Below are 14,216 nucleotides of genomic sequence, written 5' to 3'. Positions count from 1 at the left end.
TTGTTTCTCCCTAAACTGATTTTCTTTTTGTTTGTCTGACCTTCCTTTCAGGGATCTTTATAGCACTCTCAATGACAACCCCTGCAGAACACAGGGCCTTTTTTTATCAGTGCGGGGTAGGGGACATCTGATCAAAGTTGTGCAGCAGGAAGATGAGTCTGTCATGGGAGCGTGTGTAACAGACTGCAGAAGGGGAAAGACTGGAGGCAGGAAGGGAAAGGTGTCAGGTTCTGATGGTAGTCCAGGGGAGAGGTAATGAGGGTGAGGAATGAGGTGTAGGTGAAGGAAAAAAAATTCAGCTCTCACTTCAAAGGGACATTGGACAGAGAATGAAAGAGAAGGATTGATGATGATGACAGCTAATATCTTAAGTTACTTTAAGATTTGCAAAGATCTTATCTAATTTCATTGAAGAATGAGTGAAATGGTCTCAGAAGAATCCTGTAATCACAAACTCATCTCCAGACTGCATGACACCCCATCCCACCCCAAACCTCCACCCTGGGGAAACTGAGCTACCCCAAAGCAGGATGGGTACACCGTGAGGGTCAAGGGCAGAGTGTCCAGAGATTTGGCACTGCTGTGCCCTTTTCCCCCCTAGGAAATGCAAACTGAGAGTTCCCTCCTCTTGCCCCCTCCAAATAAGAGAGAAACCATCTTCAGCTGCCGACAGGGCTCACAGATAAATGGGAGCTAGCCAGAGCCCTAGGGACTACACTAAGTGATCAGTCACTGGGCCAGTCATTTTTTTGTTTGGGGAACTTTGTTCTTTTTCTAGCTTTTGTTATGAAAGCTGTATCCCCACCTGTCTGGCCCCAGTTATGGGGAGGGGGATGTCTGTTCTCAGCGATGTCAAACAGAGGGAAGAGAACCCGACCCTGGCCAGGAAAGGAGAGCTCTCGCATGCCTCAGACCAGGAGGTTGCGTCCCTCTGTGGGGACCATTGCGTTATAGCAGGGTCTCTGACCTGATGGGGTCTGATATTGTAGTGATCGCCCCGTCAGTGGCGTGAACCAAAGAGAATGATATCCTCCCTGCAAACTCTAGTGTAGAGGAAGAGGCAGTCTCAAGGCTAAGGAGGATCAATTAGGGCAGGGGGGTGCAGCTTTCTTCTGCATTATTCCTAATGGAGGGAAAACAGGAGAACAAAGGCAGTGTATAGTACTATGGAAGTGTGTGTGTGTGTGTGTGTGTGTGTGTGTGTGTGTGTGTAAGTAAGTAAGAATAGACGGCACCCACCTGGAAGCAAGGAAAATGAAGAGAGCTTCCCCAAGTTGCAATAGCAGCAACTTATTTATGGGCCAAAAGGCTTTAAGATCCTTAATGAATCCAGAGAATGCAGCAGTTGATGGTTTCCAAGTCCCTCTGCATTGGTCAGGGAAGTACCCCTGCCCGGGTATATAGCTAAGCTTGTATGGACCTCTGGTGTGGTCTGAGATGCCCACACATACACTCACCCGCTAATGTCATCCTGGGCCGTGATGGAATTGCTAGGGCATTTGCCGTTTTCTCTGAAGCCCTTCTCACCCACCATGGGCCTGGAGACCCCTGGACCAGGGGAACTCAGGCAGTTAACAAGCCACAGGGAGCAAGGCTTTCAAGGGGACAGGCCACTGCCAGGAACCATTGGGAGCCCAGAGTTAAAAAGAAGCAGGAATTTACTATTATTATTATTATTATTTATTTCTTTTAAGCAGGGAGTTGGTCCAGGAATAACAGATCAAAGGCCTGGTGTGGCAGTGGGATTTGAGGACATGGTGGGAAGAATGAAGGAGAAAAAAGCCGACCTAGTCAGCCTTGTTACAGCACAAGGTGATGTCACACTGAAGAACCAGAGAGCCAGAGAGGCTTTCACTACTGGGAGAACAGCATCAGAATGTGTGACTTGAGGACAGAGGAAGGAAAACTTAGGGAGTTAACGCTGAAATGAAGAAGCAGAGGACAAGGGACAGGGGCCTTGCTGCACCCCGCACCCCACCCTCATTTAAAGGTTCAAAACCCTTTTATGAGCTCCTTGAGGGCAGGGACTGTCTTTTGCCTCTTCCAGTGCTTAGGATGGTGACGATACACATGGTAGTTTCTTAATAAATGTTGATTGATTGATTCTAAGCATCTGTGAAGGAACTGTGAAGAATTAGGTAAGCTAGAGAAGTGGTGACATCCCCATCAGCATCATGTCCTGTAAAGGTTAAGGGAGAAGAGGCAGTGTTTAAGGGACTGTCAGTTTCCCCTGGCCTGTCCCTACCTGTTTCTCATCTCTCCTGGCAGGCAGAGTGGGAGAATGTGTTCCAGAAGGCTTCCTTGCAGCTGGTGGGGCTGAAAAAGTCCTTCTATGGCTCTGCTATTTTCCTGTGCCGCCGGCAAGCCCCTTCCCAGAGCCCCATCTTCTTGCAAGTGGAGGATACTCACTACAAATGGGTGGACTCTTTAAAAGTGAGTGGCTCATTTGGGTCCCTAGCTCCTTAAGGTGGGCTCGGATGAGCATAAGATTGGTGGGGAAACCAGATTGCTACGTACTGTGTTTGGTCCCTGTGTTCAAATAGGTCCTTTCCCACTTGAGGAAAATTTATTTTCCTTCCCTGGACTTCTCTTACAGACCATTCTGGCGGAGTCTTCCAACCAACCAGTGTGGCTGATGGCGGCTGGCTGTGCCACCTCTGGTGTTGTGGGGATGGTGAACTGCCTCCGAAAAGAACCAGGCGGGCAGAGAATCCGGTATGGAAAAATGCCAGGGCACTGGCTGAGGCATCTTCTCTGTCTCCCTTCCCTCCCACCCCAGGCAGCCCACCCTGACTCTACTCTTTTAACTCTTTCAGGTGTGTCTTGGTATCCAACCTCAGTTCCTCCTCTACCACCCCCCAAATCAGCCCATCCACCAAAGAGATGCAGCAGCTATTACAAGGGGACTTGGTGATGAATGTGTACCGCGATGGAAAATGGGGGGCCTTCCGCCACTTCCCACTGAAAGAAGGTGACATCATTCCCCCTCCCTTCTCCTCTCCCTATATCTATCTCTAAGATATTATACACACACACACACACACACACACACTTCCTAAGGCTCACCTTCCTGGGCACTGAGGAGCAACTTGGCCCAATTCCATCTCCAGTTTGGTTGCTAAGAAGGGAGAGAGATGAGATAGATCATGAAATATGAAAGAGATGTGGGGTCACACTCCACCCCTCTACTCCAGGGTTATCATGTAGCCACATTTATCTCTCTGAAAAATAACCACCTCTTGTCACTCAGCCAGCCCCTCACAGTTGGACTCCTTGTGTTCCTCTTACCCCCACCAGGCAAAGCCACGATGCAGACAGAGCATGCCTTTGTCAATGTCTTGACCCGAGGGGACCTTTCTTCCATCCGCTGGGTGTGTTCCCCACTGCACTACGCCCAGCCTACTGGCCCTAGCTCACAACTCTGCAAGATCTACTATGCCTCACTCAACTTCCGGGACATCATGCTGGCCACTGGCAAACTGTCCCCTGATGCCATCCCAGGTGCACAGACCCAGCAAATCCAAGGGGCTTGGCTTGGGCCCCCAGGGAGTCATTTTGACAAATGTGACTAGGGCTGACCAGCCAAGAAGGATACATGGTCATGAGCCCAGCAAAGCAACCTGCTATGCAATGTAGGAAGGTGGGGCGACTGTCAGGGCATAGCAGCAGCTAAAGCATTTGGCTAGCGCGGGTGCAGGAACTCTGTAGGGAGGGGAGGCTAGAGAGTAGTGGTGGCAACACTTCTCCATGGCCCTCCCCCCAAAACAAACCAAGAGGACTGCTTCTAGAGCCTGTATTCCTTGTAGTTATATAGGGAAGAATCTTTTCTTGTCTCCAGTTGTCACTCGCTGGTAGGACAGAACCATCCTGAAAGAGAAGTAAAAGGGAAGGTAATTCCTCCAAAGAGATGAGAATGGCATCCTGAGTTTTGGGTTGAGAGGTTCGAAACCTCCCTAAGTATTTCCTAACACAGAGAGGCTAAATAGCATTATTGCACCTCTTCATCTGTCCCCAGAACTCATATTCCTGCTCCCTAACAGCCAAGGATTTGGTGAAAAGAAATCAGTGATTTTTTTTTTAACTTGCAAAAGTGACCAATCCCTCTTCCCTTTCTGGAATAGAAACTGGTAGAGTTTTTAAAACCCAAGAGACAGTATAGCAACAGCAGACAGGAGATGAAAGGACAGTTAAAAGCAACAAGGGGGAAGTGCCCTGAGGAGAATGGCGCAGCCCGGGGTAAAGGAGAGGAGCTGGGCACCAGCTCTGGGTATGGGACTCACCAAGATCTCCCTTTCACGCCTAGGGAAATGGGCCAACCGGGACTGTATGATGGGCATGGAGTTCTCTGGTCAAGATGCTACAGGCAAACGGGTGATGGGTCTGGTGCCCGCTGAAGGCCTGGCCACCTCAGCACTCCTTTCCTCAGACTTCCTTTGGGATGTGCCAGCCAACTGGTAAGTCAGTTTGAGTACCATGGACACAAGGTAGGAAGAAGTCTAGGGAACCATGTTTATAGAGATCCCATCTGGAGCAGAGGAATGAAGACAAATGTTGTAAGGCAGAAGAAGGTATGGAGCGTAACTGTTGCTGTAGGCTTTAGTACTTCCAAGACCACTCATGGGGGTCAAGAAAGTAGATAAGGAAAAGGCCAACATGGAATGGGGGGTGGGGGGGACATAGGGGACTAACCCAACAGTTGCTTCTGCATCTGAACCTTCTTCCCTTTGGCATCCCCATCTTCAGGACGCTGGAGGAGGCTGCATCTGTGCCTGTCGTCTATACCACAGCCTACTACTCACTGGTGGTCCGTGGGGGCATAAAAAGGGGAGAGACGGTGCTCATCCACTCTGGCTCTGGGGGTGTTGGCCAAGCTGCCATTGCGATTGCTCTGAGCATGAATTGCCGAGTCTTTACCACTGTGGGTAAGAGCCATGTCCTTCCCTGCTCCCTGGTTCTCCATCCCTCTTTCACTCCTAACAGTGCCCATCACATGTACTCTGTCTGTTTTTCCATCTTGTTCCCACTTGAAATGCTGTCTGAATATTTGCTTGCTATGGTTCAGAGTTCAAGCTAGTCAGGCCCCAGAAAAGACCCCTTCCCTCCTCTGAGGAGGGGCCAGGAGAAATGGGTGTTTTATCTATGGTATTACCAGGACTCAGACCTGGTCAGCTGTTGGAGCCAAAACCAGAACCAGGTCTTTCCCTCTAACTGAACTCCCTGGTTTTTCCCAGTGTTGGTTTCAGAACTTTGAATTGTCAGTATCAAGCAAGGCACCTCCATTGCCATCTCCCCACCCTGACACCTGCCCGTATGCTTGAAGCAGCTGTGTCCCGGGTACTTCCTTGCTATGTCCTGGGTTCTTTCAGTCTTCTGGGATAAAATCCCTCTCTCTAAAAAGTTGTTTCTTTGAGTCTGAGCTCCTCAAGGGCAGGAACCGTATGTGCTATTCAGCATCCCCTGCCTCGGGCTGAACAGCAGACATGCCTCCTCAGGGTCGGCCGAGAAGCGGGCCTACCTCCAGGCCAGATTCCCCAAGCTCGACGCCACCAGTTTTGCCAATTCACGGAACACATCATTTGAACAGCATGTGCTGAAACACACTGAAGGAAAAGGTGAGCCCAGGACACCAAGGGTGGGGAAAGATCCATGCCCACGACATGGGGAACAGTACCAACTGGGAGAAAACCTCAGCTATCCTGTGAAGTATGATTTCTTAAGAGTAGGGCACTTTCTTCTTCCTAAGATGGGCAGCCAAAAGCCATCAGCTAGTTGAAACACTGCCTAGCACGAGCCCCTTCTTTTACATCTGGGTAGACTGAGACCCAAAGAGAGGTCTCTGGGGATTAGAAGGACTGGACAGCCTGTGGTGGACCAGAGGCTGATGCCAAATTCTCTTCCCCCATTCCAGGAGTAGACCTTGTCCTGAATTCTCTGGCAGAGGAGAAGCTACAGGCCAGTGTTCGGTGTTTGGCTCAGCACGGTCGCTTCCTAGAAATTGGAAAATTTGATATGTCAAACAACCATGCCCTAGGTAAGCTGTAGGCTACAAGGGTGCAGGCTCCAGAGACATTTCCCCATGGTGAGGTGAGGGGATAACAAGGTGGAATATCACATCGGGGCCTAGACTTGTTCCCACTTGAACCTGAGTCAGATCCCAGTCCCGGCCTGAGGGGGTGGGTCATTGTGCTGCATCACTCATCACCATCTCCCCACCTTTGTGGCAGGTGACATGGAGATGAGAAGACTCACATGCTTCTCCTTCCCCTCCCCCAGGAATGGCTATCTTCCTAAAGAATGTGGCCTTCCATGGGATCCTGCTGGATGCCCTCTTTGAAGACGGAAACGATGACTGGAAGCAGGTGGCAGAACTGCTGAAGGCAGGCATCCAGAGCGGTGTGGTCCAGCCCCTAAAGTGCACCGTCTTTGGAAGGGAGCAGGTCGAAGACGCCTTCCGCTACATGGCCCAAGGGAAACACATTGGCAAAGTAGTCATCAAGGTAAAGGAGCTGGCTGGCGGGAGCTCCTCTGTAGGAAAGGAGAATGTCCAGGGAATTCCAGGAGAGTGACTGCCTTAGGGGCTAACCCATAGAGGAAGGGAGAGCATCCTTGCATAGTGCTCTTGGGCCCAAAGGAGACTGAGGTGCCAACTGGCTCCATTGCCACTTGGCGTCTCTCCTATTTCTCAAGCTTTCCAGGGCAAAATCCCATAAATCCATTGCAGGCTTCCAGTCAAGAAGTTCAACATCAGGTCTTAGCTGAATCCTTCCTGACCATTCATTTTCTTGAGGAAGGCAATTCTAATAGCCCTCAGCACTTCTCCTGGGGCTCATTACTCCACCTTCATTTGACTTGTATAAAAGCTCAGTCTTGGGGTCTCTGCCTGCCGAAAGGTGTAACTGCTTAGAATCCTCAGCTCTGGGGCCATAGTGGGGGGGGTGCGGGGAGGCTTAAAAAGAGTGAACAATCCACCTCCTACAGTATATGTGTGTGTGTGTGTGTGGCGGGGGAAACAGGTCCGAGAAGAAGAGGAGCAAGCTGTGATGAAAGAGGCAAAGCCCAACCTGATATCGGCCATTTCCAAGACATTTTGCCCGAACTATAAGTCCTACATCATCACAGGAGGACTTGGTGGCTTTGGGCTTGAATTAGCTCGATGGCTTATTCTTCGAGGGGCTGAGAAACTTGTTCTGACATCACGTTCAGGCATTCGGACTGGTATGTGGGAGAGGGAGAGGGGGGGGAGAGAGAGACAGAGAGAGAGACAGAGAGAGACAGTGAGTGTGTGTGTTGGCAAAGAGCAAGCACTATGGGGTTGCTAGGGGAACAAAAACCCAGGGAAATCCTGTCAGACCCTCCACCCCAAGATCACAAATCTGGGATTAGTCAGGTTGGGTGGGAGTTCAGAAGAGGGGAAATTAATGTTTCTTTTGCTAGGGGAGAGGCAGATACACTGCGAACAATGATGCATTTTTCTTGCTTAATAATAATAATCGTTCTCATTTGCATAGAGCTTCTGAGGTTTTAAAGTGCCTTTCCAGCTATTATCTCATTTCTTATCATAGGATCTTATCATAGAATCCTATGTCCTACATCTATTAACTCATTTCTTATCATAGAACATAGTAGATCTAGAAGAGATCTTAGAGACCACCTAACCTAATGCATTTTATAGATCTAGACTCTGAGAGGTAAAATAACTTGCTTATGATCACCTGGTTACTTAGAGCTAGAACCAGACCGCAAGGACAGTCCAGTTTAGATCCAAGGCTGGTGGGTATCAGGACCTCTCAGCTATCTTTGCAATGTACTTACCCAACTGGGAAGATGGAAGTAGGACCACCATGGCCAGGATCCATTGTTTCTACAGGCTATCAAGCCAAGCAGATTCAAGAGTGGCAGCAGGAAGGCATTCAGGTCCTTGTGTCCACAAGTAATGTGAGCACACTTGAGGGAGCCCAGCAGCTGATAGCAGAAGCCACCCAGCTTGGGCCTGTTGGGGGCATTTTCAACCTGGCTATGGTGAGTGCAAGCTCTGGCCCAGGCGTAGGCTGAGGAGTGGGTGAAGGTGAGATGATGTAACACGGGTACCTGGGAAAAGTTGCTCTCGGCAAATAATGTGATCCAGTACTGTCACCGAAACCAGACCCCTGGCAGAGGAGTCATCATCTCCTGCTTAACCTGAATAATTTCAAGAGTTTCCCACATCTGTTTCCTGATTTCTACTTGGGAATCGGAATCTATCTTCTCTAAGGGGAACATGCCTTCAAGGGATTAAGAATGAAAGAATTGGGACCCCTGGACCAAGGCAGGGTGGAGGGGTCAAGATGGAGAAGAGTCATACCTTTGTTTCTGCAAGGGAGAGAGCAAAGATACCCTGAGGAAGCCCTGGTCCAATTTCCCCCAATGAGATCGCTGAGGACCTCTTCTCCTCCTACTCAGGTCCTGAGAGATGCCATGTTGGAAAACCAAACCCCAGAATTCTTCCAGGATGTCAGCAGGCCCAAGTACAATGGCACAATTAACTTGGACAGGTAAAAGGACCAGCGGACAAGGGGATCTGAAATGCTGCCACTTAAATCCTCTTTTTTGCCCACCTCTGACAACACAGCCTCGGTTCAATTCAACAGTCAATCAAGCGTGTATTTATTAAGTTCCTCTTCTGTGATAGGCACTGTGCGATTGAGCCCATCATGGTAGCTGGTGGGATCACCACGTAACAGCATAGAAATAAAAGACAAAAGGCCAGGACAGAATGCTGGAGGGACCTCCCTAGTTAGAGAATGTGATACGCAATTAAGAAATCTCTGTTAACTCTTGAGAGAGTGGTTTCATTTGAGAGATGAGGTCAGAAGCCAAATTACAGAGTGTTTAGAAGAGTGAGAAGAAATTTAAAGACAATCAGTTTCATAGCCTGATGCCTTGCAAAAGCTGTATAAAGGGAGAAGAACAGGAATGGTTGGATGTAGTGAGGATTTTTTAAAGATAGAGGAGGCCTGGAATATATGTAGGCAACAGGAAAAGAAACAGTCACTAGGGAGAAACTTAAAATTATAGAGAGTGGAAGAGTGATAGTGGGACCAGTCAGCTGAAGAAGAAAGAAGGGATGAGTTTAAGGATGCTTGTAGAAGAGCTGGCCTTGACTAGGAAGTAAAGCCATCCCTTCATCAGAGACTGGAGTAAAGGAAAGAAGAGATAGTAGGGGGTAGTATCAAGAAATTATGCTGAGGAGGAGGGGAGAAAATGAAACTCATGGCAAATGGCCTGGATTTTGTTGGTAAAGTATGAGATATGTAGGAGTCTTGAGGAGAGAAGAGAAGGTTTAAATTAAGTAACCATCGTGGTGAGTAGGATAGAGAATCAATTAGAGAGGCATAAAAGGATGGCTTTGCTGTAGTGAGGGCCAAATTGAGATTAGGTGATATAAGTGACATAAATTTGTAGTGGATCCAGTCAGTTTGGCTAGACCTCCTCCAGTCCTGTTCATCAGCACCTAAGGAAGAACAGAGAGGTAGGTGATTGATGTCAGTCCAGGGTTGGCATTGGGTGAGGTGCTTTTGACAGTGAAACAGAGGAGCAAGCCAAAATACAAGTGTATAGGTGAAGGACTAAGGAGAGAGTGATGCTTATCAGCCAAGGGTTGTAGCATAGAATTAGGTAGAGAGGGAAAGGGAGTGAAGAAGGGTTTGTAAAAGAATCCAGCAAGCCACCTCCCATATGTCCTTCAGGCTTAATGGTTTAATAAGTAATTCATTTATTCATTCAGTAAACATTTTATTGAATGCCTGCTCTGTGCCAAGGTTAATCCTCTATGGAGATTTTCATGATGAAGTGGGATATAAGGTATGGGTTTCCATGGGAACCTAATGACCTATATGCTCCTGTTCTATCTATAGCACATATTCTATGTCTATAGTAGCTAGGCAACTCTGTGATTATCCACAGATAATCAGGGAGCTTACATTCTATTGGGGGAGATACTGTGAAGTATACAAAAAAAAATATAAAAAAGTAAATGGAAGGCAAGCACTATTAGCTGGGGGTTGGGAGAATCAGGAAAGACTTCATGTAGAAGATGGCATCTGAGCTGAGTGTTCTATGCAGACAGCTGTGTTTCCTTTAATGGAGATGAATTTGTGTTGGCAGAAAGGGGCTGTGTCATCCAAAAAAAATCTTCCTGGTTGGTTTTGGAGCGTGTTACAGGGTGATCTTATTTGGTTTTCAAATCTCCCTTACTAATTATGTTTGCTTACTCTCATATTAAAATGAGAACATGTTCTCTGAAAACATTGCTTTTGATGGTGGGGAGCGGGTCCAGAGTGCTGATATCCAGTTGCAGATAGGAGTTGGGAAACTAGAAATAAAATGCCTTCCCCAAACCATCCAGGGGTTAGGGTTCTGTGGAGGGGAATAGCAAGTGATGAGTCATGTTCTTGGGTTGCTCCTTTAGAGTGTCGAGGGAAAAATGCCTGGAGCTGGATTACTTTGTGGCCTTCTCATCGGTGAGCTGCGGGCGAGGCAATGCCGGGCAGAGTAGCTATGGCTTTGCCAACTCCACCATGGAGCGTATCTGTGAGAAGCGGAAGCATGATGGCCTTCCAGGTAACCCAGAGCAGAGAGAGGACATATACATAGGCCTCCTCCAACGTGCTACCATTAAGCACATCCATGGAATGGACACCTAGGAGCTTGGGCCACTTTTCCCTTAAATAGGCATATGTCTTCAGGGAGCCCATTCCTACCCAGTGAGAGAACCCTGTATTGTAACTTGTGTTCTCTCATGAACCCTGCTCCCTCACTGGAAATGTCCCCCTTTCTTCACCAGGCCTTGCCATACAGTGGGGAGCCATTGGTGATGTGGGCATTGTCCTGGAAGCCATGGGCACTAATGACACTGTGATTGGTGGGACCCTGCCCCAACGCATCTCCTCCTGCTTGGAAGTCTTGGACCTTTTCCTTAACCAGAACCACCCTGTCATGAGCAGCTTTGTGCTGGCTGAGAAGAAGGTGGTGTCCTGTGGTGATGGAGATGGCCAGAAGGACCTAGTGAAAGCAGTGGCACACATCCTAGGTGAGCCATGATGAGCCTTGTCTAATGGCCCGCCCCCATCCTAAGGATCTCCCTAGTCAGAGCCATCCAGGCAGATCTTCCACCTGGGCATTGTCTCAGAAGGAGAAGGTAGGGCATCCTTTCAGCTTTGCATGTTCCTATGAACATCTGTAATTTCCTGAATCCCATTTGCATTTTCAGCCTATAGAACCTCTTTAAGATAGTAAAGTCAGTATGTTTAACCCATATGTGGTGGGCCCCAGCCCAGTCCAAGGCAGCATCTTGCCTTAGTACCCCTTATCTTCAAGAGCAGAGGGACTGTAGAACACAGGTAGGCTCTTGCCTGGTCTCCTCAGCCCCAGGAGTGTCCACCCCACCCTCACCAATTAATATGGAAGCGTCTCTCTCCAGGCATCCGAGATGTAAGCACAATGAATCCAGATAGTACCCTGGCTGACCTGGGCCTGGACTCCCTGATGGGGGTAGAGGTGAGGCAGACCCTGGAGCGGGAGCATGACATAGTCATGTCCACGAGGGAGATCCGGCAGCTCACCATCAAGAAGCTAAAAGAGCTCTCATCCCAGCCTGGAACAGAAGGTGAGTCTGTATGGAAGGGGGAGGCATGGGCTTTGGGGTTCCTGGGACCATCAAAGAGCGAGTGCCCAGTAAGGAATTTGTAGATTTTTGAAGGAGAACTTCTTCCCTTGAGTTTCTAGAAGAGCAATCCCAAGATGATAGTCATTTTCCCCTGGTCTCTTGAGTAGTTCATTTGGTTTCCAAATGGTGTTAATGAGGCCAAGGATGTGGCCTCAATTCTTATGTGACTCAGTTAACTTTGACTTGTTCCAATGCTGTGGACTCATTCCCCCTAACTCTGACTGGGGTTATGTGGAGGTAGCCACAGGGGGGCCATGTGGGAGAGTTTCCATCTGACAACACAAATTCATCTCCATTAAAGGAAACACAGCTGTCTGCATAGAACACTCAGCTCAGATGCCATCTTCTACATGAAGTCTTTCCTGATTCTCCCAACCCCCAGCTAATAGTGCTTGCCTTCCATTTACTTATTTATATTTTTTTTTTGTATACTTCACAGTATCTCCCCCAATAGAATGTAAGCTCCCTGAGAGCAAAATCTCATTGGATTTTTGAAATTCCTCAATTCCTAGCACAGTAACTTGCACACTTTGTTGTTGTTATTGTTGTTAAGTTGTTTTTCAGTTGGGTCTGACTTTCGGTGACACCACTTGGGGTTTTCTTGGCAAAGATCCTGGAGCAGTTTGCCATTTCCTTCTCCAGTTCATTTTATAGATGAGAATATTGAAGCAAATAGGGTTAAGTGACTTGCCCAGGGTCACACAGCTACTAAGTGCCTGAGGCACTTTGATTTGAGCTCAGGAAGATAAGTCTTCCTGACTTCAGGCCCAGCACTATTTCCACTGTGCCACCTACCTGCCCTGCCTGGCACCTAGGCATTGTTGATTGATGGAGGGATGGACAGATGGATGCTTAGGGATTGTCCAGAATTAGTCAGGAAAGTGAGCCCCTCCCCCAGAGAGATGGGCATGGGGGTTGGAAGTCAAGACCTCCACATCTCCTCTACATCCATCAGGCTAGAATTGCAGAGTCCTACTTTAACTCTGCTGAGGAGACAGGTTGAGTGAGATGCTCTGTCCTCTAGAGATCATAGAATTTAGAACTAAATGGGATCTTAAGAGATCATTATTTTGCAAATGGGGAAACCGAGGTTAAATGGTCCACCAAAGATCACATGGGTGGTAAAGAGAACTTGGGTTGAACTGTGGAACAAGGTACCTGTACTTTCTCCTCTTCAAGAATCGAAATCTTCCCCAGCCAAAAAGAGCAGCCCTGTCCAAGAAGCCAAACTGAATCTGGGGAACCTGCTAGTAAACCCCGAAGGGCCAACAATCACTCTGCTCAATGCCGTGCAGAGCACAGAGCGACCCCTCTTCCTGGTCCACCCCATCGAGGGCTCAATCACCGTGTTCCACAGCCTCGCTGCCAAACTCAGCATCCCTACCTACGGCCTGCAGTGCACCAAAGGTAACGAATCACCCACATTATTCCAGCTGGTAGATGGCATCCATAAGGCAGCTTGCTTCCAGAGATAGCTCCTCTCCAATGGTGGAGGACTGAATGGGGTCCACGTTCCATAACTGCTTCCTGCTGGTCAGGCTAATACAGGGTCTTTGCTACATAACTCTACTTATAAGCCCTACTACTATCTTGGACCCTATAACCTCAGAAATGTTTAGAAGGCCTTCTTGAGCTCTGACCTAAATCTCTTACAACATACCAACTTCTTATTATGTTTTCTCTGCCTCCCTTTTCTAGCTGCTCCCCTGGACAGCATCCAGAGTCTGGCTTCCTACTATATTGACTGTATCAAGCAGGTCCAGCCCGAGGGGCCATACCGCATTGCTGGCTACTCCTATGGGGCTTGCGTGGCCTTTGAAATGTGCTCTCAGCTGCAAGCCCAGCAAAACCCATCCCACTCAAACAACAGCCTTTTCCTGTTTGACGGGTCTCATGCCTACGTTTTAGCCTACACACAAGTAAGGACAATGGGGTATAATGGGCACTTCCAGAGACCAGCCTTCCAACCAGCCTAGATGCAGACAAGTAGAGGCCCTGACCCATAACCAAGCCAAAGCCCCAAACAATCCAATAACTAAATGTTAGGGTGACAACAGGAAACTCTGTGCCCCTCAGGACTTCAGAAGAGCTATGCTTTCAGCAGTTTGGTGGCTACTTCCATCACCCCTGTTGGCAACTCTTCCACACCTCAGTGGATGGTTTTAGGAGTGACTGTGGCTAGAAGCTGACTTTCTGGTGGTGCACCTGCCACACACTTAGTTAGCCAGGTCCTCAGGCCACAGACACAGACATCACAAGGCCTCATCGGCTCAGGAGGATGTACCAGAGCTCAGGCTCTGTTGCCTTTAAGAATTTAGTTATCACCACAACTCACCATGAGGAAGTATCACAGTAGGATTCCTCTGCCGTAGTATGGGGATGTATGTATAGAGAGAGGCAGGAAACGTGACAGGGAAATCATTGTTGTCCTCAGAGTCAAAATATTGTTTCCAGTTCCAGCCCCATCCTTGACTAGCCAGTTAACCTCTGAACCTCAGCTCCTAGAAAATAA

At 48.4% G+C, this 14,216-nt stretch overlaps 1 protein-coding gene across 2 annotated transcripts in view; it reads left to right on the top strand.

Moving 5' to 3' along the window:
* Window positions 1-14,216, top strand: part of FASN (fatty acid synthase) — a 59,488-nt gene that overhangs the window by 41,395 nt on the left and 3,877 nt on the right. The window contains exons 24-40 of one of the 2 annotated variants that reach the window (XM_021000947.2): window positions 2,269-2,433; window positions 2,597-2,715; window positions 2,817-2,971; window positions 3,298-3,501; window positions 4,304-4,454; window positions 4,744-4,922; window positions 5,493-5,612; window positions 5,909-6,031; window positions 6,274-6,497; window positions 7,014-7,215; window positions 7,868-8,019; window positions 8,440-8,531; window positions 10,448-10,599; window positions 10,823-11,068; window positions 11,459-11,644; window positions 12,902-13,111; window positions 13,403-13,623. In XM_021000947.2, the coding sequence (XP_020856606.1) occupies window positions 2,269-2,433; window positions 2,597-2,715; window positions 2,817-2,971; window positions 3,298-3,501; window positions 4,304-4,454; window positions 4,744-4,922; window positions 5,493-5,612; window positions 5,909-6,031; window positions 6,274-6,497; window positions 7,014-7,215; window positions 7,868-8,019; window positions 8,440-8,531; window positions 10,448-10,599; window positions 10,823-11,068; window positions 11,459-11,644; window positions 12,902-13,111; window positions 13,403-13,623 (2,901 nt within the window). Of the gene's footprint in view, window positions 1-2,268; window positions 2,434-2,596; window positions 2,716-2,816; window positions 2,972-3,297; window positions 3,502-4,303; window positions 4,455-4,743; window positions 4,923-5,492; window positions 5,613-5,908; window positions 6,032-6,273; window positions 6,498-7,013; window positions 7,216-7,867; window positions 8,020-8,439; window positions 8,532-10,447; window positions 10,600-10,822; window positions 11,069-11,458; window positions 11,645-12,883; window positions 13,112-13,402; window positions 13,624-14,216 lie in introns of both variants that reach the window. The other variant, XM_021000946.2, reaches the window with a different exon arrangement.

Source organism: Phascolarctos cinereus, unplaced genomic scaffold, assembly GCF_003287225.1.
Source record: "Phascolarctos cinereus isolate Bilbo 61053 unplaced genomic scaffold, phaCin_HiC Scaffold_5;HRSCAF=322, whole genome shotgun sequence".
NCBI classification, from domain to species: Eukaryota; Metazoa; Chordata; class Mammalia; order Diprotodontia; family Phascolarctidae; genus Phascolarctos; species Phascolarctos cinereus.
Note: the sequence above shows the minus strand (reverse complement) of the source record. Positions and strands in the feature narration are given on the sequence as shown.